Raw genomic sequence first — 26,004 nt, forward strand, 5'->3', positions numbered from 1 at the left:
TTAGGTGAATTAAAGTTTTTATTATTTTTACAACATCATCTAATTCTGGTCTTTTACTTTAATCAAATCTGAAAATTTTTATTTTTCAATTGCATTAAATTTATAAAAAATATTCTCCCACATTACATTATAGCATTCCTCATGTTTTATTTCCAGTGATCCAGTGTTTATATAACAAATAAAATCATTTTAATGTCTCTTTTAATGACCTCCTTCAAATACACATTGTCTAAAACCTGTCTAGGTCACAAAATAAGTTGATCCTGCACCTATGCAGACACTGCTCAACTAGCCCAAATTCAGTATAAATTGATGTTTTCTAGAGTATAAAATTAACATTATGGAAACATTTTTCTTCTTTTCCCACTGAGCCGATCTGGGTCAGGTTCTTCATTAAAATTCTTCTTCTGCCTGTTTGCTACGGGACTGTTTGAGCTGCTGCAGCCGCTCGATGGTTTCCAAAATTGTGCGCTCTCCATGTACCTTATTATCTCTTGTACGGATATTAACGGTGCCACTGGCTTTCTCTTTTTCACCAATAACTAAAACAAAAGACACAAAGCTTTGTTAGGTGGAAGGATTTTATTGAACATTCGAACAGAAATGATCCTAGGACCTAAAAGCCACCATTAGAGCTTTTGATTCACTGAAATGTTCAAATGAGCTATCAAGCCATGAAAAGACACATAGAAATCTTACTTAAATGCACATTACTAGTCAAAAGAAGCTAATCGAGAAAGGTTACATACTGTAGGATTCCAACTATAGGACACTGAGAAAAAGGCAAAACTCTGGAGACGGTTAAAAAAAAATTCAGTTGCCTGTGGTTAAGAGCAAGTGTTTTCCACGGTGCAGCATAGAGGATTTGGGGGCAGTGAAATAATTCTGTCCAAAACCATATGGTGGACACATGTCATTATATATTTGTCCAGACTCACAATGTACAAAACCCAACAGTGAACACTGATGTAATCTGTGGACTCTGTAAGGATATGTATACCCATTCGCTGCAGGATGCTGGTAGTGGAAGAGGCTGTGTCGATTTTGGGCAAGAGGTATACAAGATAACTGTCCTTTCTCCTCAGTTGCGCTACAAACTTAAAGTACTCTAAAAAAAAATCTATTTAAGAAAAAAATAAAATAAAATGCTCAGGTGACTATGTATAGTTGGGTGACCTATTTAAAAATCTTTTCATTTAAAAGAATATATCCCTTTACAATGCTTCAAACCACAGTACTTACTTAATCCAGCCGTCTTAATAAAAACTTACAATATAAAGGAATAGGAGATAAAAGGAAAGAAGTTTTATTGTTTTGTTTTTTTTTTTTTTAAGGAAAGAAGATTTTTAAACAAGCCTTTAGATTATTCTTTTTCACACCAAAATTTCCCTTTGATATAACAAATGAACAAACTTATTATTTAAGAATCTGGATTAGAGGAACTAAACTGATAACCACAATTTTCTTAAGGTTAAGTCTTAATATTTCAGTGTTTTCATAAGGTTTGGCAGGTTTTCTTTGTTAAGTTTCCTTTCTTACCTAGGATGAAGTTATATTGTGCTAACTGGGCATTTCTGATCTTCTTATTTAACGTGCAGCCCGGATCCAGATCAATGTCCACCATGAATTTAGCATCATGGAATTGTTGTCGTACCTATTTAAACAGATACAGAATTCTTCAGGTCTAAGATAAGAACTATATTTTGATCTTAAGTTATTTAACATGTGATTTGGGTAGTCATGCAAATATTTTTAAAAGAATGCTATTAGATATACTGAACATACATTAACTTGGGACTTCATTTTTAAAAATTAAAATGATATGTATTTTGCTCTTGAAGTAAATGTTTCAGAAAATCCTTAAAAATCAGAATTCAGGTAATCAGCTACATTTAATCACCTCTTTACAAAAGAAAATAAATCCTTCTGCAAACATATCTTAAGTTCCCTAAATAGTTGCCAAGGAAACTGCTTATCAGTCTCCATATTAATACATAATGATGGCTGTCCAGCTGAATACAGAATGTAATGTTTCTGATCTCTCAAATAGGCAGCAAATTGGTAACAAGAATTTAGCCATTGCTGTCATTTGTGTGTGCAACATTTTTAAATAAAATGTTGATAGCACCAACAATAGGCCAAAAGCATCTTAATAGCTTTTTATGTTTCTAGAGAATGAAATATAAACTGCCGCATAAAATTATCTTTTAGGGACACCTGGGTGGCTCAGCGGTTAAGAGTCTGACTTCCGCTCAGGTCGTGATCCTGGAGTCCCGGGATTGAGTTCCACATCAGGCTCACTGCATGGAGCCTGCTTCTCCCTCTGCCTGTGTCTCTGCCTCTCTATCTCTCTGTGTCTCTCATGAATAAATAAAATCTTTAAAAAATAAAATAAAATATCTTTTAACACTAATTATTTAATAACTTTTTAAATATTTTATTTATTTAATAACTTTATGTGATCTAAAAGAACTCTGTAAGAAAAACAAAATAGAACTCTAGAATAGTAATTTAAGTAAAAGAAAATAATCATGTTTAAGAAATACTAAAAGAGAATTTTTTTCTTTCTGAACAGATACTTTTTGATTAAATGAAAGCTTTTTTTTTTTTTAATAGAGAGCATGCAAGCAGAGGTGGGAGGGTTTTAGGGGGAGAGGGAGACAGAGAATCTTAAACAGATGCAGGGCTCGATCTCATAAACCTGAGATCACAACATGAATCAAAATCAAGAGTCAGATGCTTAACCTACTGAGTCACCCTGGCAGCCTACAAAGAAATCCTCTTAAATCAGCCAGATAAAATTGAGATTTCTTGAAATAAACTTCCAGGAATCTAAAGTTTGGCAATCTACATTAGAGATTATTCCATGTCTTTTTTTCTCCCCTCAAAGATACCAGTTCCACTTTACCATCTATGTTTTTGTATATTAAATAGTAAACAATGTTTTCAATATTTTTCCTTTTCAAAAAAACACTAAATTTTATTAATTGTAAGTTAAATTAAACTAGATTAAAATTTTCATCTACCTGACAACCAATTACCACTAATAGAACAAAAAGGTTTGAATAAACCATTTTCATTTCACTAATAGGTTGTTTCGTCGAAGTGATCATTAACCAATTCTACTGGGATTTTTAACTATGCAAATTTCAGAAGGGTTCTTACACAGTTTATTAAGAGTACCAAGATAAGACTGCACTTTCACCTATAACCTATTATAAAGAATAAAGCACTAGTGTTTTAGTTTCTTAACATGGGCCCTTACATGCACGTGAGTCACACTACTCTGGAACTGAGGAATTGGAATGATAATCACAGGCTATTTAGCACCTCTGGTTTCCGGTCATTCAGTATCAGTAAGTGCTCCCCGACCGGTGTCCACGCAAGATAACCAAAATCCCCATCCCTGTGTAATTCCAAATGCCACCCTGCCATTGATGGAATGAGGGCAAGTCAGTACTGTCTCCAGTTGAGAAATAAGTTATTTAGTTACAGACTTTTCTCCTACCATGTGAGCTTTCATAATGCAAAAAAGATAAAGAACAATTAACTATAGAACATAACTGATTTTCATCATCGATAACCAAAACTACTGTGTGCAATTGCAGAAATATAGTATGTCTGAATGGTTTGCTTTTCAGTTGATCTAATGTCCATGAATTTTTTAAGACAGTTAAGACCTTACTGCAATTTATTCTGATGATCTAGAACCATCATGGTTTTAGTGTTACAATATTGTTCCCTGGTATTTAGATTTGTGTTTTAACTAGCCAGTTTATTACTTTTAGCTTGCAATTATGAAACAATGCTTAATTGTAGCACAACTTTTAATGATCTGAAATTCCTTAGTAGGGAATTGTCCCTACAACAGAACAGATTGTTGGTCTAGTCTATAAGGTGTGAAGTATATGAATAGCTATTTACGTATCTGTTAGTAGCTTTTTGATGGGTAGGGCAAAATATGCATATGGCATTCCATAAACCTAAAAAAAAATTTGTAAATAATTGAAGAAATTTACATTACAAATATGAAGCAAAATTACTCTTCCAAAGAGCTGCTTAAATTGCATTATGCATCTGAAATTACATATCATACTGGGGCATTCACACAATTTCTTCATACTAAACACTAAAATATACAAGAGTATATAAAACACCATCCAAATTATGTCTTCTGATCATGTAACAGAAGAGTCTGAAAGAGGTAATGTGATCTATTCAGATATAGTAACATTTCTCTATACCAGGGGCAGCTTGATCTACCAAGGATACGTATAGCTTTGGAGATTTGAAAAGCTGAGTGATTCTAAATTGAAAGAAAAGTTGTTTTTAAGGATTACCTTTTGGGCATATTCATCACACGTTGGTCCCACTGGAACTACCATTACCTGGCGAGGAGACAGCCAGAAGGGCCTTTCAAAGAAATATCATTATCAGTATATTTTCCTGAAATATGCAAGGGCCACTTTAAAAAACTCCCCTCACCCCCCAATATCCAGGAAAGACTAAAGGGAGCAGATTCTGGAGCAGAAAGGGAACCTTAACTCAGGAAAACTAAGGTTTGATTTGCTAGGCAGATGGCAAAGCACATTGAGGGCAGGGATGATGCCCTGCATGTCAACATATCAGGAAACAGAACCCCATGCACCAGCTGCCAGAGGGGTTAACAAAGAACTACATTTAGTGATTCACTGTTTAACATTATCTTACTAATTATTCTTCATGGCGGACATGGACCAGACCATGCCTTCAGGTATTCAAGATCCATTTTGCAGGATTCAACAAACTGTAACTGATGATAACTAGTGACAGTATTGGATAAAAATGAGTGTTCTCACATCTTTTTTTTTTCTTTCCTCAAAGGTAGACTGCCACCTGCAGCACCTCATTTGATTATGTCTGGAGTCTTGCAAGCCTGACTGCCCTGTGTTCTCCTGTTTTCACTTATTAAAAACTGATCATTTGTAATTCCACCTTTGGAGTATTTCATGTGTCAAATCCTCTCTTTGATGCAGATATTAGACTAGTGTTTCTCTTCCTTGCTCCTCTATTTTGAATTGTTTTATTACATTGTACCTGAACTGGCTTTAAACCACCTATCACAGGTTTGACATAGCAATCTGCTGAGGATCGCCCTATTCTCTAGATACCATGTATAAAATGTTTTCCCTATTTGATCTGAAACAGAACTGAAGAGAGATTCTCCAGTTCATTTCTCTGACAAGTATGACAAACTCCCCTTAATGTCCAAACTAACCAAATTACAAATAAAACTGAAATTACTACAATACGAAGATAAAACAGATTTACATTTTTACAAAACTTTTGCATCAATACAATTAATACGGCAGACTCTACAAAACAGGTGTTTTATCACCTTGTGTGGCTTTCAGTTGCCTTTACAAATTGTGGGCCCAGACAAAACAGCTTAAAAATAAAATGGAACTTATGTGCTCATCCCCTGCCAACAAAAGCATAATCTTGTAGTAACAAGACAAAAAATGTTGATCAGTTTGGATTCTGTACTTCCAATTAAAAATGTAACTGGCTTCCAAAGGATGTCAAAATACCCACTGATTATAATCAGCAATACTCAACAAGGTAAGCCCAAAGCCTACTTTTGTTCACTCAGACAAAAACATCAAAACCACATTAACCCCACAACAACAAATGTGCTTCTTTGTGTTAACTCCTAATTAGAAAGTATTATATAACATTCAAACAAATGGAGTTCTGAAATAAAAATAATTACTAATAATTATTCTTAAAGCAAAAATTTCGGTTTCAGTTAGGATTCCTTAGTGAACACTTGCCATTAACTAGAAGTGACCAATCAGATCATCTCCTTTTCTACCACAAAACTAAACTGAACAGCAGACATTTCTTCAAGTCAATTTACATTGTCCAGACAAAAACAATGACAAAAATTACCATTTGCCGCCATAGTTTTCAGTGAGGATAGCAATCATTCTTTCCACTGACCCCAAGATGGCTCTATGAACAATCACTGGCCTTTTCTTATCATCACCATCATGGCTACATAGAAAAAAAATGTTTTAATGTGGATATGTGTACATATATATATACACACACACACATATATATCCCTTTATATTCCTCTAAAAACAAAATACCCAGAGCAGACAGCAGAAACTCACCTTACAAAAGTAAGATTAAATCTGATGGGCAACTGAAAATCCAACTGGATTGTTGCACACTGGTGGAACCGACCAATTGCGTCTTTAATCTGTATGTCAATCTAAGAAGTAAAGACTGAGTTATTTTAAGATGCTGCCTAGATTAAAGCTAACTCAGTGTTATAACAGGACAGGCTTGTTTGCTTGCTTTCTAATTTAAAGTAGGTCTTCTTCACCCCAACATAAAAATCATGTTATTCAAGTACACTTTATACTGACCTTTGGGCCATAAAAAGCTCCATCTCCAGGATTTAACTCCCACTTCTCACCAAATTCATTCAGACTGTTTTCAAGTTGCTAAGGATAAAGCAAAATGATTTTTATTTTCGTCATCTGCAACTTCTGTTCCAGCCTAAGACTAAAAAAACACTGTGATTAGTTTTATGAGTCCCTAGTCTCTGCATTAGAATTCTGTCCACCTAAACACAGTCACACACAAATCCCTTTTTCTGAGACGTAACGGATATACAGCACTGTGTAAGTTTAAAAAGTACAGCGCGATGGTCTGATTTACATTTACTTAGACTCATCGAACATCCATCATCTCAGACAGACACAATAAAAAGAAAAGAGAGGGCAGCCCGGGTGGCTCAATGGTTTAGCACCTGCCTTGGCCCAGGGCGTGATCCTGGAGACCCAGGATCGAGTCCCACGTCAGGCTCCCTGCACAGAGCCTGCTTCTTTCTCGGCCTGTGTCTTTGCCTCTGTCTCTCTCTCTCTCTCTCATATAAATAAATAAAATATTTTTTAAAAAATAAAAATAAAAAATAAAAAAAAGAAAAAGAAAAAAGAGAAGAGAAAAAAAACATGTTCTTCCTGTGATGAGAACCCCCAGGATTTGCTCTCTGATGAACCTTCCTGTGTATACACAGCAGTGTTCGCTACAGTCATCTCGATGTCTAGTATCTGTTCTCATGATTGGAAGTTTTTATCTTTGGACCATCTTTCTCCAATTCTACCCTTTTATAAGTTACAGCTAGAAGACCGAAGTTATTTAGCATAACTTAACATAAAATCATACATAAACTAACTTGCTCAAACTCAGGAGCCATTTCCATTTTCTTTGCTTTTAGCCATTTAAAGAGGCTTGTGTTTCTTGGAACAAGTTAATTTCAGTCCAATAGTATTCAAGCATGCTGAAAAACACCACTTACTTTCTCAGCTTGATTCCATACTTCAATATCTCCAAGGTATTTTTCTGGTCGAGTAGATAGGTTCAGTTTAAAAGAAAATCCAAATATGCTATATACTGTACGTAGAAAATCCAAACAACCTTTTATTTCATCTTCAATCTTTATATTAAAAAAAAGAAAAAAGACAACAGTAACTTTCCTGGACTTTCTTCACAATTATTTCAAAATATTTTATCCCAGAGTCTCATAATACCTGCTCTATGGCACAGAATATGTGAGCATCATCCTGTTGGAATCTTCGTACCCGCGTGAGTCCCGTGAGTGTTCCCGACAACTCATTCCTATGAAGTACCCCAAAATCGGCTATCCGCAGAGGCAACTCTCGCCAGGATCTTGGCCGATGATCAAACATAAGGCTGAAGAAGAAAATGAAAACCCATTGATATTTAATTTCCAAGAATAAAACTGCTTTTCTACTTTATGAAAGGCTATACATATAAACAACATTTCTCAAATTCTGGACTTCATGTAAGCACTTGCAGAAATAAATAAATTATAATACAACAATACACAACCAAGAGAGAATAAAAACGGATTCCCATGGGTCTGGAGTCAAATCCTTGTGCTCAATACTTCCATTAATTTGAAGGCTGCTTTCAGTGCTCATATAAAAAAAAAAAAAATCTTAGTTCCATACTAATCATTTAATATACTGGAAACCAAAGACTGTGCTTTCTTGTCACTCCTAAAACTGCTTCAGTTCTGTCAGTCTGAAGATGCTTCAGCAACTTTAGAGAATCTGGGAAAACTAAGAACAAACCTAGTTGGTTCCCTGACTTACAACCCAGCTCCCTCAGGGAGACTCCTCTCACCCCTCACCGTCAAGGCCCCACTGCTAGGAGCTGTACAGACCGAGCTAGTGGTGGCCACAGCTCCCTAGTCTTCTCCTGAAGCCTCTCTTCATCTAACTTTCAAGGATAGAAAGTGGAACAGCTGCAAAGTGAGGAAAATCTCCCAAGGAAGTCAATTCATTAGCAGTAAGTTTTAAAAGAACGTTTAAGGGAAAAAAAAAAAACATCTAGAGAACTGCTATGTCCGCATTCAGTCTCCCTGCTTTATATTCCGCCCATTTGCTATTACCCCACTACCATTCTTGAATGTCTACATATCTGAGGATCTAAGTGGGCATGAAAGATGTTATGGTAGTACAATAACATTACATTTAAATATTCTTCTGATTCCATAATTTGTTTTAAATAGAAATTCTTTCAAAGGAGGGAGAGCAACGCAGGACAAATTGCAGCATGGGAAACTTTGATAGAAACTCAAAGCCGCTGAATACCAGTGTCCTGGGCAATTCATGGGTTTCAGAGCAAACAACTCCTTCTCCACCTCAAAGGAGAACATGTTCTCGCTATAGTGTTGCCAGTGGCCCGAGGTCATCCAGAGTCGGCTATTGTAGATGTTTGGGGTGACCACCTCCTGGAATCCTCGTTTCCTATACTCACTCTGTGAGAAAACAAACATAACAGGTAGGAAATAGAAGTTCATACTTCTGGTGGGAATAAAATTTAAAGAGCAATTTTATACTATGTAGTGAAGTTTTCAAGGTGGACATATGCTATAATCTAGAAATTCCACTTGGAGGTATACACCAAAGAAACTCCTGCACCTATACATAAGGAGGCCTATCAAAACAATGCTACTCTAGTACAATTAGTAATATAAGAAAATTAGAAAGTACATCAGTGTCTATCAATAAAGGAATCGGCATAGTATGGTAGTTACAGAATAGAATTAAGTAACAAGTGAAAATAAACAGGATTTTAAAAATATTATGATTTTTGCATTAGGCAGACTGATACAAAATGAGACTTCATGTATGTAAATCTGAACTACACAAACACAAATTTAGGGCACATATGTATGAGGTAGATATAAAATAACATGAATCTATGCCAACTTCAAAGAAGAGTTTCTGCTAGGAAAAAGAGGGAAATGGATCAAAAGGGGTTCTAAAAGGGAACTTTTTTCTTTACAAGTATTACTTCAATAAAAAAAAAAATGTGAAGCAGGGATGCTGGGTGGCTAAGTGGCTGGGTGTCTGCCTTAAGCTCAGGGTGTGATCTCGGGTCTGGGATTGAGTTCCGCAGCAGGCTTCCTGTGAGGAGCCTGCTTCTCCCTCTGCCTGTGTCTCTGCCCCTCTCTCTCTGTGTCCCTCATGAATAAATAAATAAAATCTTTAAAAAAAATCTGAAGCAAATATAGCCCAACATACATGTATGGTAAATCAGGTGGGGAGTATGCAGGTGGTGGCGGTATTATTCTTTACAAACCTGAGCCTAAAAGACTTCATATAAAGAATTTAAAAAGCAATGTAAAGACTAACTTGTTTTTTTTGAGGAAAATACAAAGAGTGTACAGAGCTCCCATGTAAAGGGTTGCAGGTCCCACTTCAAGGTCACTAGCTTCTCTATTATGTACCCATGTATAAGGACAAAATCATGTATTAAGAGGAAGGATTTTTTTTTAAAGTAGGATCCATGCCCAGCATGGGCCCAATGTAGGGTTCAAACATGACCCTGTTATCAAGACCTGAGCTAAGATCAAGAGTCCAGATGCTTAACTGACTGCGCCACCCAAGTGCCCCAGGGGGAAGGAATTTTTTAAACATTTTATGAAAATTCTCATTTGCATTTTTATTCTCTTAAATGTTTCCTCTCAAATACAAGATTAACTTTCCTTTTGGCGGAACTTATTTAATATAATCAACTTCTATCTTAAATTTACAAAAGAAAATAATGAATATGGTTTACCCTGATGAATTCAATAAGGGTATTATAAATGTATGCTCCCTTCGGCAGGAAAAAGCAACTTCCAGGGCTGAGTTCGTGAAAGAAATATAGTTCTTGGTCCTAAGTAAAAGAAAAGCAAAAGAATGTTTATATATGCATGTAGTATCAACATAAACTTCAGTGTTCCTGAGTTCAGAATACTACTGTAATAGCTCATATTTTAATATGTCATTCCTGAATCAAAGAAAATACTGTCAACATTTCTGGTGTACAATTCAATAGCATAGAATTGCAGTGGATTTACAACTCTGCACAAGTATGTTCTCTGACTGTTACATTCCTGAATCCAATCAAGTTTACCCAAGAATGACCTGGAGCAGCGGTCTTAGTTCTTTTCAACTATCCACAGTAGGAGCTGTCATAGTAGATTTAATTCCTCAAAGATCTGAGATATGAGTATTATTTTTTTCTTTTTTTAAAGTAGGAGCAGCAGAGACCAGAAAAATAACAATGATAATGGAAGAGAAGATGTAGATGAAATTGCCTGACTTTGGGTCTTGGCAAAAAGCATGCCCTTACTTTCTTGCCTACCACTACCCCACAAAAGCCCAGAATCCTCACGGAGGGGCCCCACCAACTGTTGATGCTTCCTTACCACTGGAATTTATCTCAAGCCATCAAGAGACAAGAGTAGTTGATGGCACAGAGTAAACTCAATTTTAGAAAGGTATATTTTTATAAAACCTAATTTCCAGCTTAGAAAACAGAGGGGTGGGGATCCCTGGGTGGCTCAGCGGTTTAGCACCTGCCTTTGGCCTGGGGCGCAATCCTGGGGTACAGGGATCGAGTCCCGCGTCAGGCTCCCAGCATGGAGCCTGCTTCTCCCTCTGCCTGTGTCTCTGCTTCTCTCTCTCTCTCTATGTCTATCATGAATAAATAAATAAGATCTTAAAAAAAAAAAAAAAAAGAAAACACTGAAGGGTAGCGAGATAAAGAAACTGACACCATAGTATCCATTGGTGACTTACAATGTCATCTGGGGCAATAAATAGATTAATTTTAGGGGAAATCAGTTTCTACATCTTTAAAATAAATCAGTGAGACCAGGAAATTTCCAAAATAACTCCCAGCCCTATAAAACACTACTATGCTTCTTTTATAGAAAACTAGGTAATCAGTATTTGTTCTTAATATAAGTAGTTAAAAGGAGTACTAGTGTGGTACCAAGCACATCCTAGAAAGATAATGTGGACAGTAAACAGTAAGACAGCAGTAAGCTAATCAGTAAGTGATTTATGGTTATATAGCATACAGCACAATAACTACTGGAAAGTTACCTCATCTTTTTAAAAGGAAATCCTAGTACTTAATACAACTAAGATGCAAATGAACATAAAATTCAGCCTAGAAACATTATTATTCTTTAAACATACTCTCCCAATTTTCCTATGATCTCGGTTTTTAGCTTCCTCTTGGAATTTCTCCCATTCTTTCAACATTTTAGGATCTGGGAATGAAATGCCATAAATTCTCTGAAGAGTCTCCATATCTGCTTTGCCTTCCCAGTATGTGGAAGAATTCTGAAAACAAAGATTAACCATGAAACAATATTCAAATTTGTTAATAACTCACTTATTTTGAATTAGATGTTATTTCTTATAGTGGCCTCTGAGTCAAATTCATAGTAGTCCTTATGATAAGAAAAATGGTATGTAAGTGCACACTTACTATACATCTCACAGTTGCTCTGAGGCTGGGCTAGAGTACAAAGCTGGCCATTTAATTCCCTCAAAAATACCTACCAAACCACAACTCCACAAACAGGGATGCAAGGGTATCTCCCACAAGATTAAGTGGAAAATAAACCAACAAAAATATCTTGAAATTACTCAATTTATTCTTTTACTTTAAAGTGCATTTGAATGTTCAGTCATAAAAATCCAGCAAAACCCAGCAGGACTAGTTTGGTTAAAAAGCATAAATAAAGTAATTATTACTTTAGACAAACAAAGGGCAAAAGCACATACTAATCGTAAGTTTCAAAAAGCTCTTAGAACCATGACTGTGTAATTTTTGTGAATCCCCTAAAGTTCCATCACCATGAGCCACTTCATGGGCTCTGGTGATGAATGGTAAGTCAAGTCACTGCTTCTGATTTTCAGCTAAAAAAGACTAGGGCCAGGAAGCAGTCAATCCATCTTTACACTTGCAACAGAAAAATAGGCAGAAAGAGAAACTAAGAGGAAGTTTAAACATATACCTATACTAGATATATACATTCATATAGTTTTTAAAGTTACATTGCTTACTTTGTGTATTTTCAAAGTCTTAATTTTGCCAGTGTGTCTGACATGAGGACCCCGACAGAGATCTATCAAGGGGCCACACCTAGAGATAAAATGAAAGCAATTTTAACAAAGACTTAAAACGACATATACAGCAGCTATTTACATTTAATGAGATTTGACATGCTCACCTATAGACTGTGGTAGTTGGAGTATTCACTTTTTCATTCAGTATCCGGCATTTGAACTTATTGTACTAAAAATATGAAAAATTATTTTTAAAAAACCTTCCTTTAACTTCTATCTTTAAATATTAAAGCTAAAATGACTCAAAATATATCTTATCGAAACATTGTAGGAAAATAAATATGTCAATACCTCATGTTTCAAAAACAGTTACATTTTTCTAAAGAAAAGAACAGGCTTCAAATTAATTCACTAAAACCCCTGACAACTTCAAGTAACATTACAGAGTGATACTGAAGTGGAGACCATTAACTTAACTTACCTTAAACATTTCTAGTAAGGTTTCTTTCTTTACTTCCAGTCTTTCAAAAGTCTGTTTTTCCTTAATGATTTTTTTACATAAAGCTTCCAAAGAAGAAAAATCATTACTGGACACACCCCTGAAGGAAAAGGAAGTAAAATTAATCTCCATCTACTCTATTCTACTCCCATAGTAGCTTGGAGGACTATTTCTTTAAAAAAAAAATGAAAAGTTTTAATAAAGAAATAGTCCCTTGAATCATATGTTCAAATTTTATTTTTTTATTTTTTATTTTTAAAGATTTTATTTATTCATGAGAGATACAGAGAGAGAGAGAAGCAGAAACACAGGCAGAGGGAGAAACAGGTTCCATGCAGGGAGCCCAATGAAGGACTCGATCCCGGGACTTCAGGTTCATGCCCTGTCTGGGCTGAAGGGCATGATCAGACGCTCAACCGCTGAGCCAAGGGTCCCATATATTCAAATTTTAAACTAGATATTATTATTATTTTCATATTTTATATTTTCAGTGACTTCTATTTTGGTCATTATAGACACTGGTGAACCATCCCTCCACCTCTATGATTGGCTTCATTTTACTTCCTGACATTATCTTAGGGCTCTACCTCCATCAATCTACAACAGAGCTCTCATAAGTTACCAGCACTTCATAAGTTACTACAACACTTCAACTTTTGATAGTGGAAATACTTGGTGACTATTAAGCAGTAAATTTGATATTCTTTCCTTATTGAGAACTCTTTAAAAATAATGGACTCTTAATAATTCACAATTTATTTTCCTTTATTCAGTTATATAACTCACCCTTCTTCAAGGTACATGTCATAATAGAATCCATTTTCTATTGGTGGACCATAACACAAACATCCACCATAGACTCTTTCCATAGCTTCACCCATTATGTGAGCACTTGAATGCCAATATACCTGAAAAAAATGGGATGGTCTCAGCATATATGCTATAAATTAATATGGCTATCTTGAAAAAGATATATAAAATTTACTATAAATAAGCCCAAGACATGAAAAGTCTAAATTTATAAATATATAAACTTCAGTGTGATTCTATGCAGAGCCAAAATAATTTAAGTTTTAACCACTAAGTTGTTTATGTACTTTAGAGATCATCTGGTTTGTTTCCAAACTAATTAAATTCAAATAAGCATCATTAATTAAAGGGGATAGATTCTGTACCCTAAAAACAACTGCCACTCACAATGTAACTTAGTGACTGTAATGAGCTAGAATCTTTTGAGACAACGTGTCTATATATCCCACATCCCATGTGCTCTGCTGTGGCCACTAGGGAGCCATGGAACATTACTTAAGAATTACACTCTCTTTTTCCTTATCAGCCTCAAACTAAGTTGCTGTAACTTGTCCCACAATTCATTTATAAAACATAAGAACAAACATATGGACACTGAAATCTAATGGCAGTACAGCTGACCCTTGAACAATGCAGGGATTACTGATGCTGACCTTCTGTGCAGTCAAAAATCTTAGTGTAACTTAATGATTCTCTAAAGACCCAACTACTAATAGCCTACTGTTGACCAGAAGCCTTATTGATAACATAGTCAATTGACATACGTTTTGTATACTATATACTGTATTCTTACAATAAAGTAGGCTAGAAAAAAAAATTAAGAAAATCATATGGGGGAAAAAATGGAAAAAAAAGAAAATCATATGAGAAATATATCTACTTTATAAAAAATAGTTATAGATATTTATTCATAGAAAAAAATCCATATACTTGTAGACTTGCACAGTTCAAACCCATATCATTCAGGGGTCATCTATACTTGGTTTTTAAGGTGGTCAGATGAGTCAGAATATATCCAAAGTTATATTCTTAAAATCTGTAAGGTATTAAACGGATTTTTAAAGTTTTCATTAAAACTTAAGGAATGTAGAATACATTTGAAAACCAGTGATACACATAGTAAACTACGATAATAAAACAAAAGATTTTATTTCTCTTTATACGGTATACTTTCATGGAGAAATTAGAAGAAAACCTTGACATCAAATGCAGGCTGACTTTCATAGTGTTTTCAGCAGATTTGTATTTTAAGATGAGGGAAATAGGGAAATTAATTTTCTAATAAGGAGAGTAGTTTAAAGAAATGTTCCATTTTATTTGTAAAATCTACAGATCTTGCTTAAGTATTGACAGGGTAGAGAATCAATGTTTACTTGCTTTACCAATTTTTAATAAAAGTTTAATAAAAATCCCAGAAATTTTTTATCTCTGAAATATCCAGTAATGAAAATAAATTTAGTCAAGTTCACTTCTTAAATACACAAGGCAAGCTCTCTTATGCTGCTCCCTAAAATGAAAAATGAAATGACAATGAGACACCAATAAACTCTATACCCACTAACAGTGGGAGCAGGAACAAACTGAAAACGTGAACCTTTATCTTGAAATTCAGGGACTACTGAATAAAAACTTACGGCTTGAGCTTCCTCATCCTCAAATTTGAGAAGCTCCAAGGTACAATCTTCCTCCAGAGGACGGTCTAGGTCCCAAACAACTTGATTCACTTTAGCAATAACCGTGTTGTCAGCTAGGCCTTGACTTAAAAAATATACACACAAGCATATATTTAAACAAAAGAATGTAAAAGAGAATCTTCTATAGTACAACACTTAATCTGAGAACAAGAATAGGAAAATAAACACTATATTTATTCTATCTCAATACTACATATATTACATATATATATATATATATATATATATATATATATATATATTATAGGTTTCTGAAATAAAAATGGAAAAACCAACAAACCCCCAGTATGCACCAAGTAGAGGATCCCAAAAATCCAGAATACTATTATTTCACATTTAATGCCTTATTTAAGCAGACACAATTGTGATAAACAATTTTCAGCGGTTTGATTAATCTTTTCATTTCTCCAAAAAACATTTTCCACAAAGCCAAGCTATGTAGACTCCAAAAAAGAAAAAGAAGGGGCACTGAGTGACTCCTTTGCCCTTCCTCCTACTTGAAATCTGTAATGGATCTTTTCTCTGAGGTAATAAATTCTGTAAATGACCAAAATGGTATGATTTATAACAAGCATATAGGTAAAACAAAGGATTATTCAATAAAGCTTGTTTATAATATGGATTTTAAAAGTCATCTACACACACAGCACAGAGTATACAGTATGAACTATCACCAAATGATTAAGACCACACTACCAGACCACACCAAGTGTAAGAGCCACAGGAATTCTGAGGACTGCAAAGCAAGCAAAGTCAGATTAGTCTGGTCAGGCTTTGAGGATAAAGTAATGAGGGGCTGAAGGATCAGAAGACCTGGAAAGGGAGAAAAGGAGAGGAGATGGCACTGCAGACGGGGGAGATGGGAGTTAAGAAAAGTTCTGGAAGCTGTGTAGCTAGAGAACTGAGTAAGATTAATTAGATTACAGGTCTAAATGTGTAGCTAGAGAAGTGACAGTCTATAATAGCCTACCCACTCAACCAAAGCGGACAACACTCTACACTATGAAGGGAAAGTTTACAGTCTTTATACTAAATAAATCTACCACCAGAAGGTTTCAGCTAACTAAACATGCAGTGTTGGGTGGTTCCCTTCTTACTCAGTGTAAGTACAACCAAGTATATACAATCTCCCCTACTTGAGGATCAGGACAGAACTATCAGAAGACAAACCATAAATTCTTATCTCATTTTTAAATTCACTGAACTTCCCACAGATTACATCCATTGTTTTCTTTCCTTCTGAAAGTCATATAAAGCCAATACAATGAAAAAAATACACATTTCGATTTGGCAGGGAGAAATATATTTTATCATATTGGTGTAAAGTTTTCAAAAATTAAAGAATTGACCAAAAGGTGACTAATGTCCTCTATATTCTTTGGGAAGAAAACAGCTTTTACCTCAGGGTCCAAAATGGTGCCTTAAGACACTAAAAGCAGAGTTCCTTTGAAAATGTAGATATTACTGTATTATCTACAGAATGTGCAGATATACAGACCACATTAGATCACTTGAATTTTCTAAAGAAGGGATAAAGTAATCTAAACTTTCAGATTTAAGACAAAACCTCAAAGAAAAACCTTTTGAAGCAAATGGAGCACGCCTTCTTTTTTCTTCCCTTTTATAGTCACAACTCATCATCCAAACCTTTCAACGGTTTGTTACTCATGCTATAATTCTTTACCCAACAGCAAGAACTTATTATGGGACTTTTGTAAAAATGTCATAAGCAACCCCACTTGGAGATCAATGCCTTATGCAAAATTTTGCAGTTTTCAAAAAAAATATTTTCTAATTGGTTATTTAATAAATTATAATGTAATCTGGAGGACAATACTGAAGAATGTAGAAAAGAAGTTCTGAACTAAGAGGAGCCTGAATTTCAATACCAATACAGCTACAATCTCAGCGTGTAACAATGGAAGGATATCTTAATCAAAATACCCTTCAAAGTTACCTCTAAAATGAAAGGCTGAACTTCTATTTAGAGGTCTATCCAGTTATTTATAACCTCACAAGGAAAAATGCTTGATATTACAATTTTCTTCTTACTTCCTTTAAAGTAAGGTGGGAGTACTTTAGGTAGAAAATATGCTCAAATTAACTGAAACATTTTATTTTCCTTGTAAAAATACTAACCAGTGTCATGCACAATAAAGATTCACGGCTCATAAGCCAACTGCTTCTACACTCACCAGCTGCAGAGTGGGCTTACTGCTAATCAGCCAGGTTGGTTCCCAAACCTTTTTATGTACTTGTTCTTTAGGTCTTATGTTCAACAACATGAAACTGATGATAATCAACCACTTTTGACAATCACATGGTGATTGCAGGTGGTTCAATTCAACATAGAATGAAATAATGAAAAATGAATAGAAATAATTACATATAGATATGTATATATAAATATGGTGAAGGATATAATGAATATATCTATTTTTACATATTTTAAGTTGAAATATTTAAGACAGAAGTTGGCAACTTTTTTCTGTAAGGGGCTTAATATTTCAGACTGGGTCACAAATGATCCCTGTCACACCTTAGTTTTCTTATTTTTTTCAAATCATTTAAGAGCCATGCTTAGTCTTGGGCTATACAAAACTAGGCTATGACCCACAGTTTGCCAACATCTGGTATTAGTTATGTGTATCAATTTATGCTTTCCCATCTTTATCATTTCCTATAAACAACTATTGATTCCAATCATATCAGATGACTCTACCTCAAAATATGCATCTAATTCTCAGTTATTTCTTCCCAACCCAATACAAGTTTTAAGATCAGACATGGTCATTCTTTGGACTTATAAAAATAGTACATTATTTTCATGTGTCATATATTAGCTTTTTATTCCCATGTGATATTTCTACCTTCATTTTTAACATCAAAATAGCCAAGTAAAAATAGGTAAAACACACGGTCTACTTGGTTTTGCGGTATTTATGATCAAAATAGAAGAGCTAATAATATAAGATCCTTTGTAAGATTAAGACCACAGTGGACTAAGAAATTAATTTTGAATCTTGAGTATAAGCTCCACATCATTTTGATTCTCTTAAATCCCAAATAATATAAACATTAAAAACACAAACAGTAACATAAAAATATCATGAAGATAAAACTTGACAATACCAAAAAAGTTTAGTTACAAACAGAAGGTCAAGACAGGTATAGCTTATACCTTATTCCACAAGCAATCTGATATGGTGTAGTTTTCCAGGATTCTGCATTGACCTGTTTACCATCAGGCAGAGTGACTTTAATTGGTTTACTGTCTTTTTCTGCCCTTTCTGCCAGAATAGAATCGTGTTCTGCTTTTAGTTTATTATACATCTCAAGACGTGTGTTAATATATTCAGGCCAAGGATTCAACTGCAAGACAACAAATGAAGAAATAAATGATCAGTAAATACTTGTTTTCTTTTAGAAAAAGTAAAGAAATAATAAAAACAGACAATACAAAAATTATGATTACTAATTCAACATGGTAAATGGATTGCCCAAATCATTGAGCACTGGCTTAATCCTGTCTTAAACTAAGGTTACAAAAGGAATTAAATGTGGTCTTCTTACAATTTTTACTGTAATACTTTTTTTAAAAATAGAAAAATAAAAAAAATAGAAAGATATAAGTAACAATAGACATGTGGGCTATTAATATCTTAAATGGACAACTATTATTACCATTTGCTATTTGCATTAAGGTGATTTTTTTCCTTTTACAATGTTCTCTGAAGGTCTTTTCTAACTAAATGACACATAACTATGAACAATACTGGAAATAAAATGGCTTTTACATTTTGTTTCAATTTTTTTTTTTAAAGACTGTAAAAGACAGACAGAGGGAGAGAGAGAGAGAGGGGCAGAGACACGCAGAGGAAGAAGCAGGCTCCATGCAGGAAGTCCAATATGGGACTTGATCCTGGGACTCTAGGACCACACCTTAGGCAAAACGCAGAGGCTCAACCACTGAACCCCCCAGGCATCCCACCATTTTGTTTCAATCTTGTTCAAGGGATGATCAATTGATGCAGCTAGTTAGACTACACATCCACTTAAAATTCTTAACCAACTATCAACTTATTTGACTTAAGGGCTTCCATTCAAGGCAAGTGCTTGTCAAATTCAGAGAATAATTCCCGCACGTTGCCCTTAGAAAGGAGGTAAGAGAAGTAGATAAGCGATGGGAGCAGAGAGAGGGAGGAAAGGTCTTGGACATCTCGTTGCAAATTTTCCAGACAGATCATTTAAGACATATAAAACCATGTTTTGTACTTAAAATACTCCATGCAGAAGGGTACTTTTTTTTTTTTTAAAGGGTACTTTAATTGCACCTTTTCTTTCCTCTTTGCAGGCTAATTTTGAAGCTGTGACAGAATAACATGTACCACTGTATCCAAAAGCATGAAAAACATGAGGAAATGTGCATTTTTCTATTTACCTGCAAATTTTAAAATTCACAATCAACAATGTCCCCCGTAATTACAGTGGACTATAATGGACAAAACCTAAGAGAAATGGTTAGGTAGGGCTCTAAGCAACACTTAGTAGTTCTTGATCACCTACAAACTGACCCTTCCTTCAGTAAATGACAGCACTACACATTTAGCAACACAGCATTAACAGGAGCAGCTCTGTAAAGCCAGTTTACTGTGCTACAGTACACTTCTACAGAGTCTGCTCCTTTGTGCTTCCCTATCCTGGTAGTCTTCTAAGGAGTCTCTAATAAAATGCAATGACTAAAGCAAAAACTGAAGCCTGGTTCACAGCAGTTCAACTTCAAAAAATAAAGTGGGAAGACAAGTTTAACTGCCTCCTAAAGCAGACTACCCAGAAACCAGGTTGATTCTGGGCTGACTTTTGAAATGCCAGCTCCTCTTAGTGTGAGCTGGGGGGAACTGTAAGCATTTCTTTACAACTGAGAGGCCTCAGATCTCGCTCAAAACCAAACGCTAGTAGCAAGTCCTCATGGAAACACTGAGACAGGTCAAAGAATTGGGCCTTCTTTAGTTTCTGGTGCATTCAATGTAAACTTAAACATCAAGTCTCTACCACCTAATATCTCCCTGAATCAAATGATCGGACAGCTGGCATCTAATCTTGCAACTAATTACCAATCCCTTCCTTCCAACACTTTTTCTCTGATTTTCGTATCTAACTCCAGATTATTTTGCAATCATACTTCAATGTTGTTTTCCTTTTCTAATAATAAATAGCTGCAGATCTTTTTTTCCCCCTAAGACTTTCCTAATTCTTCTCCCTGAATGTTCCACCTTGTACCATGTAAACCATTACAATCTTACGCAGAGTAAGTCTGAGACAGTTCGTGCCACCTGTCAATCTTTGGTAACAGGGCTCTAAAACATTCACCTCTGCTCGACCTCCATCTCCAGATCCTTCCTTGTTCTTCTTCTTGCCTCCTTCCTTTCGCTTTTCCTCCCCAGCACCAACCTACATAAGCAAAGGAGAAATAAGATTTTATATTTTACTCTAATTAGACACTCCTTCATGCTGCACCCAGGAAAGTTCTGAGGATATTATTTTAGCATGTATTTCAAAAAAGGGGGGTAAATCTGATTTTGAAAGGCTAAAAATTTTCACCGATGCAATAAAGACAAATCTTAAAAAATAAGACAGGAGTTTCTTGATAATGTTCCAGTCCTTGAATTTCATTTGTTAGACCTTAGGAAAGAAGCAAACATAAGACCCAACCCCTACAGTGTGCAGATTTAATTTCTCCAGGGAAACTGAGGCATACATATGTGAGAAGCTCCCAGAGGAAGAAAGAACACAGCTGCAGCACTATGATTAGATGTCAAATAAGTTAGGACAACTGACTTTAAAAGATGACAATTTCAACAGGCTGGATTTTGAGAATGGAGAAGTAAACTGTTAAAAAGTATTGAGAATGAGAAAAAAATGAGAGAATGATAAAACCAGGCTGACTAAAACAGACTGAAATCATGTCAGTTAAGACTAACCAGGGCTCAGACAACCAAGCATCTAAGGCTATGGGGTTACCATAAGGAATGTAGACTTTACTTATTAGTACATGAAGCCATAGAAAGTTTTAAAGTACTAAGTCCTGTGCAAAAAGGCAACCAGTATAGTTGGCCTATACTGGTGGTTGTCAACCGGAAGAAATTCTGCCCCGTAGCGGGTACCTGGCAATATCAGCTAACATTGATTGTCACAACTGGGGAGTACAGCAACTGGCATATAGTGGGTAGAGATGGGGGAGGTTATTAAACATCCCACAGTGCACAGGTCAGCCTCCCCAAACAAAGAATTATCCAGTCCACAAGGTCAAGAAACCCTGAAATGCATTATGGAACACTGTGAAGATATCTTTGCAGAAATTAATTCCTTACTTCCCTGCTCTGACAGATTCATCCTAAAGCAAACTGCACTACAAAAGTTTTACAACTTACAAAGCTTCCCCACAATCAATCACATCTGGTTCTCGACAGCCCTGTGAGATTGACATTATTATCATTTCCATCTTACACACACAATTAAACTGGAAAAACCTAGATAATTTTTCTAGGTTTACACATTAAGTCACGGGAATGATACCCATCCAGGTGCTGACAGTGGTACGCTCTAAGGAGGGAAGTTATCATCAGCAGTGAAGGAGTTTTGAGGGAAGAACTGGGAACAAGGGGGGGACTTTATTATAGTCTCCTATATGTTTGTGGTCTTTGATTTCTTTCAGTTTTATTGAGATCTTTTCCTACAGAATACAATTCACCCGTATCAAGTATATAATTCAATGGTTTTTAATGTATTCATTAAGCCATCACCAAGGTCAATCTTAGAACACTTTCATCACCTCAACAGGAAACACTGTACCCATTAGCAGTGGCTCCATTTTCCCTTTTCCCTAGGACCTGGAAATCAGTAACCTACTTTGTTTCTACGTATTTGCCTATTCTGGGCACTTCATTTAAAGAGAGGCATGCAGTTTGGGTCTTTTGTGACTGGTTTCTTTCACTCAGCATGATTTCAAGATCATTCATGTTACATACATTAGTACTTCACTATTTTTTATTGCCAAATAATATTCCATTATTTATTTACCCATATAACCGTTGGGCATTTTGAAATGTAACACTTATATTAATTTTTAAAATAAACTAAATTAAAAATATATGACTTCTAATTTCAAGCTGAACTAAAACTTCTCCCACTCCGGGATTCTGGATTTCATAAACTTTTCAGGTTCACTTATAGCCAATAGATAAATAATGAACATAACTAAAGCCTATACTAAACAATAAAGTTATAGGGTTACAAGATCCTCTATATGCCAATGCTCTACTATAAAAATAATGTAACTAGTCAATTATCCCTGGTAAGAGGAAGGATAAAATTGCAGGTGTATGCAGGTTTATTTATTTTTTTTGTGCACGTTTAACTGGAAAAAGAATGATACTTGTTTTTCTGATTATATATTTTTGGTTTTGGTCATATATGAGTATTTGCCAAACCAACAGGGATAGAGGAAAAGGGAGAAAATTAACAGAAAGATTTTGTGTTCTAAATACTTTTTTTTTTTTTACAAATGAGAATACAGGCCCAAAGGTAATATATTTTGCTTATTTGTATACAGCTAGTAAGGAGTAGAGCCACGACATTAAAACAGGTTTCTCTAGAACCCTGAGGTCCATTCCGTCTTTACTACAACAATTAGGAAAACGTTGGGCGACTGTTCTCTATTTCCAATTAAAACAGAACAAAAATGTGAGTTTATGCATTATGCATTTACGTAAAAGCGCCCTAAAATTTCAATCCAAAAGTTAGAACACAGTTGGGATTGGGAAGGGAAGCTACAGAATTATCTTCCTCGCGATATTTAGGAGTTGAAGGGAAAGTACCGCAAGTACCTACAGTGTAGTTTAATTAAATTCAACCCCAGAGACTGGCACAGCTGTGAGAGGTATGTCCTGGAAGTCATGTAGTTTGATGGAGTTATCTGTCCCGGATTCATTTCCACGCAGGTGACAAGACGCAGGACAGCACTGGAGCTATGAGTACTGGTTACAGAAAATTGGGTTTGAGCAAGCTACTTGCTCTTTGCCTATTTCTTCATCTGTATAATGAGGACAATAACAGAACCTAGTTCAATTGTAAGGACTGAAAAAGTTGAATTAATGCATGTAATGCATAATATGAGGTACTGTATAATTACTGTTACAGAAAGGAGAAATTATGTATTTATTTGATAGCTTTACATCACCTCCAGTTAAGAATGGCATAACATATTTGTGGACATGGAAAATTGTTGAATACAGACTATTAAGCAAAAAAAAAAAAGTAAACAAGTTACAAAACAATAAAGATATCATTTTTAAGTGAAAAAATATAAACGGGGAAAACTATGCCCTTAAATTTGATTTATACAGTTTACAATGTGCACATTTGCATTTTCCCCCACTCTATTCCTGACTTAGAGGACATCTTCATTTTACTGATGAGAAAATTGTAGCTTCTATGTGACTTATCCTTTCAGAGAGTTAGGGCTGAGGCTCTTTAGCCTAAGACATCGCCACTTCTCACTTGGACTGCTGCAACAGCCTCCTCTGCTTGTGGCCTCACCTCTTTCCAACACACCTTCCATCCCATGCCAGAATGATCCTTATTTATTTTTTTTAAAGATTTTATTTATTTATTCATGAGAGACAGAGAGAGGCAGAAGGAGAAGCAGGCTCCATGCAGGAACCTGATGTGGGACTCGATCCCTGGACCTGGGATCACATCCTGACCCGAAGGCAGATGCTTGACCGCTGAGCCACCCAGGTGTCCCCAGAATCTTTAAAACTACAATCCACATCGAACATTTCCCTGCTTAAAAACTTTCACCTGTAGAATACAATTTCAAGTATCTCAAGTCCTTCTGAGAGCTGTAGCTCCCCGTTCGGGCTCATCCCTTGCAAGCAACCTCACAGGCACTTCTGGGTGTGCCTTTTCACGGCCCTTGCTACCTTTACCTGGGGAGCACTGCCCTGCCTGGTTTACCTGGTGAACTTAGACTCCTATAATTTCCAAATGAACTCAAACGAGCCCTTCCCAAGCAGAGTTCGGCGCTCCCTCTTTTCAGTAATCCGAGCCGATCACGCTACACAATGACTGTTTTCCTGCCTCACACACCAGGGCTGTGAAGCCCTCTATGTCAGCCACTAGGTCCTTTTCACCTTCCCAGCTTCATCTTCCAGCAGAATGAATACATGATGTTTGTTGATCATAATTTTTTTTTTTTTTAAGTCATCCTGGTGGGTGTGACAGTGACCTGGGGGTTGTTCCTAAGGGATGGAGGACACCAAAGGGAAAGCTCAAAGATGCAACGATCAGCATGTGTGAATGTGATAAGGCACATCTACAGCACCAGGAAGGGAAGTGTGTAATCTCTCTAAGGTTTGTCACCTGGGGTCACCCGGCCGCCACCGCTTATTATAAACCACCCAAACGTGGGTAAGTTGGGTCAGATCTCAAGGACTCGGTTTTCCCTTCCTTAAACTGAAGCCCTTTATCCATCCCTACAGGGCTTTAGGATTAAATGAGGTCTTGCAATGTTCTTCTCGCCTAAGGTGGAATCAAAAACATTACGCTGGGAATCCCGAGTCCTAGATTCCAATTCTGTCTCGGCTTCTAATTAGGCGTCCGGCTGCAAGCTAGTCTGTCACTCAGGGTCTCAGTTTCTTCATCTGCAAAAAGGGGATGGACCTAGACACGGACCTGCAAGGTCCTGCCCCACTTTATAAATGGACGATCGTTCCCCCCAAAGAGGCTCTGACTCGCCCAGGAGCTCCACGGTCCCCCTGGGGTCCCCCTGGAGTCCCCCTGGGGTCCCTCGGCCCCCCACGCCCGGGCCGCTTCCTCCTTCCCGCCTAGCCGGGCACCACGGACACGGAGCAGAGCCCCAGCGGGCCTCCGGGCTCCTCTCAGTTCGCTCACCGGCTTCTCCTCGACCCCCATCTCCCCTGCAGGGCTCCTGTCCTTCTCCTGGGACATCAACACACCACGAACGGGAACACGGAACCCCGAAGCGACGCCCTGGACGAGAGGAGAGCCGAGGCCGCTCAGAGCCAAGCGGAGGCTCCGGGAACACTGCGCTTGCGCCACGTGGCCCGGAAGGGACCCGCTGATGCAATCGGAAGGCGCCCAAACCCCGCCTCCCGATCCAGGGGCAGCCAATCGACAACGGGGGAAGGCGGGTCCTTCCGCCTGTAAACCAATGGAAAACCATGTTGCGTGACAGTCCTTTAGGAAACCGGAGCGGAGGTCTGGGAAAGGGATCTGCGGGCGCTGAAGTCCCTGCGGAGGCCGGCTTTAACCCGTCCCTGAGCCTAGAAGTCCTCAATGCGCGTGCGCCTTCGTCCACGCCGTGAGTCAGGGACCTTTGCAGCCACCGTAGCGCCTGGGCGGGGCTTGCTCCGAGCCCCTGGGAAGCTTCCGGGGACATGAATGGCGTCCCGGTCACTGCACGGACCCCGGCGTGGAGCCCGGAGCGTCCTGCGGCTTCGGCTCCGCCGGGCCTGGCGTGACGGCCGAGTTCTGGGGCCTC

The 26,004-nt window shown here is 36.8% G+C and overlaps 1 protein-coding gene across 1 annotated transcript; it reads right to left on the reverse strand.

Moving 5' to 3' along the window:
• On the reverse strand, window positions 1-25,575 carry TARS1 (threonyl-tRNA synthetase 1). Its single transcript, XM_072824982.1, has 19 exons — window positions 25,395-25,575; window positions 20,811-20,891; window positions 18,622-18,812; window positions 15,381-15,504; window positions 13,723-13,844; window positions 12,919-13,036; window positions 12,602-12,666; window positions 12,435-12,513; window positions 11,559-11,705; window positions 10,147-10,245; window positions 8,673-8,839; window positions 7,584-7,746; window positions 7,352-7,489; window positions 6,417-6,494; window positions 6,159-6,259; window positions 5,932-6,036; window positions 4,341-4,413; window positions 1,540-1,654; window positions 1-542 (listed from the first exon to the last, which is right to left on the reverse strand). Exons 1-19 carry the CDS (start codon window positions 25,449-25,451, stop codon window positions 394-396), a joined length of 2,172 nt encoding a protein of 723 aa, XP_072681083.1. The 5' UTR covers window positions 25,452-25,575; the 3' UTR covers window positions 1-393.
• Window positions 25,576-26,004: the final 429 nt, after the last annotated feature.

This window comes from Canis lupus, chromosome 4, assembly GCF_048164855.1.
Source record: "Canis lupus baileyi chromosome 4, mCanLup2.hap1, whole genome shotgun sequence".
NCBI lineage: Eukaryota > Metazoa > Chordata > Mammalia > Carnivora > Canidae > Canis > Canis lupus.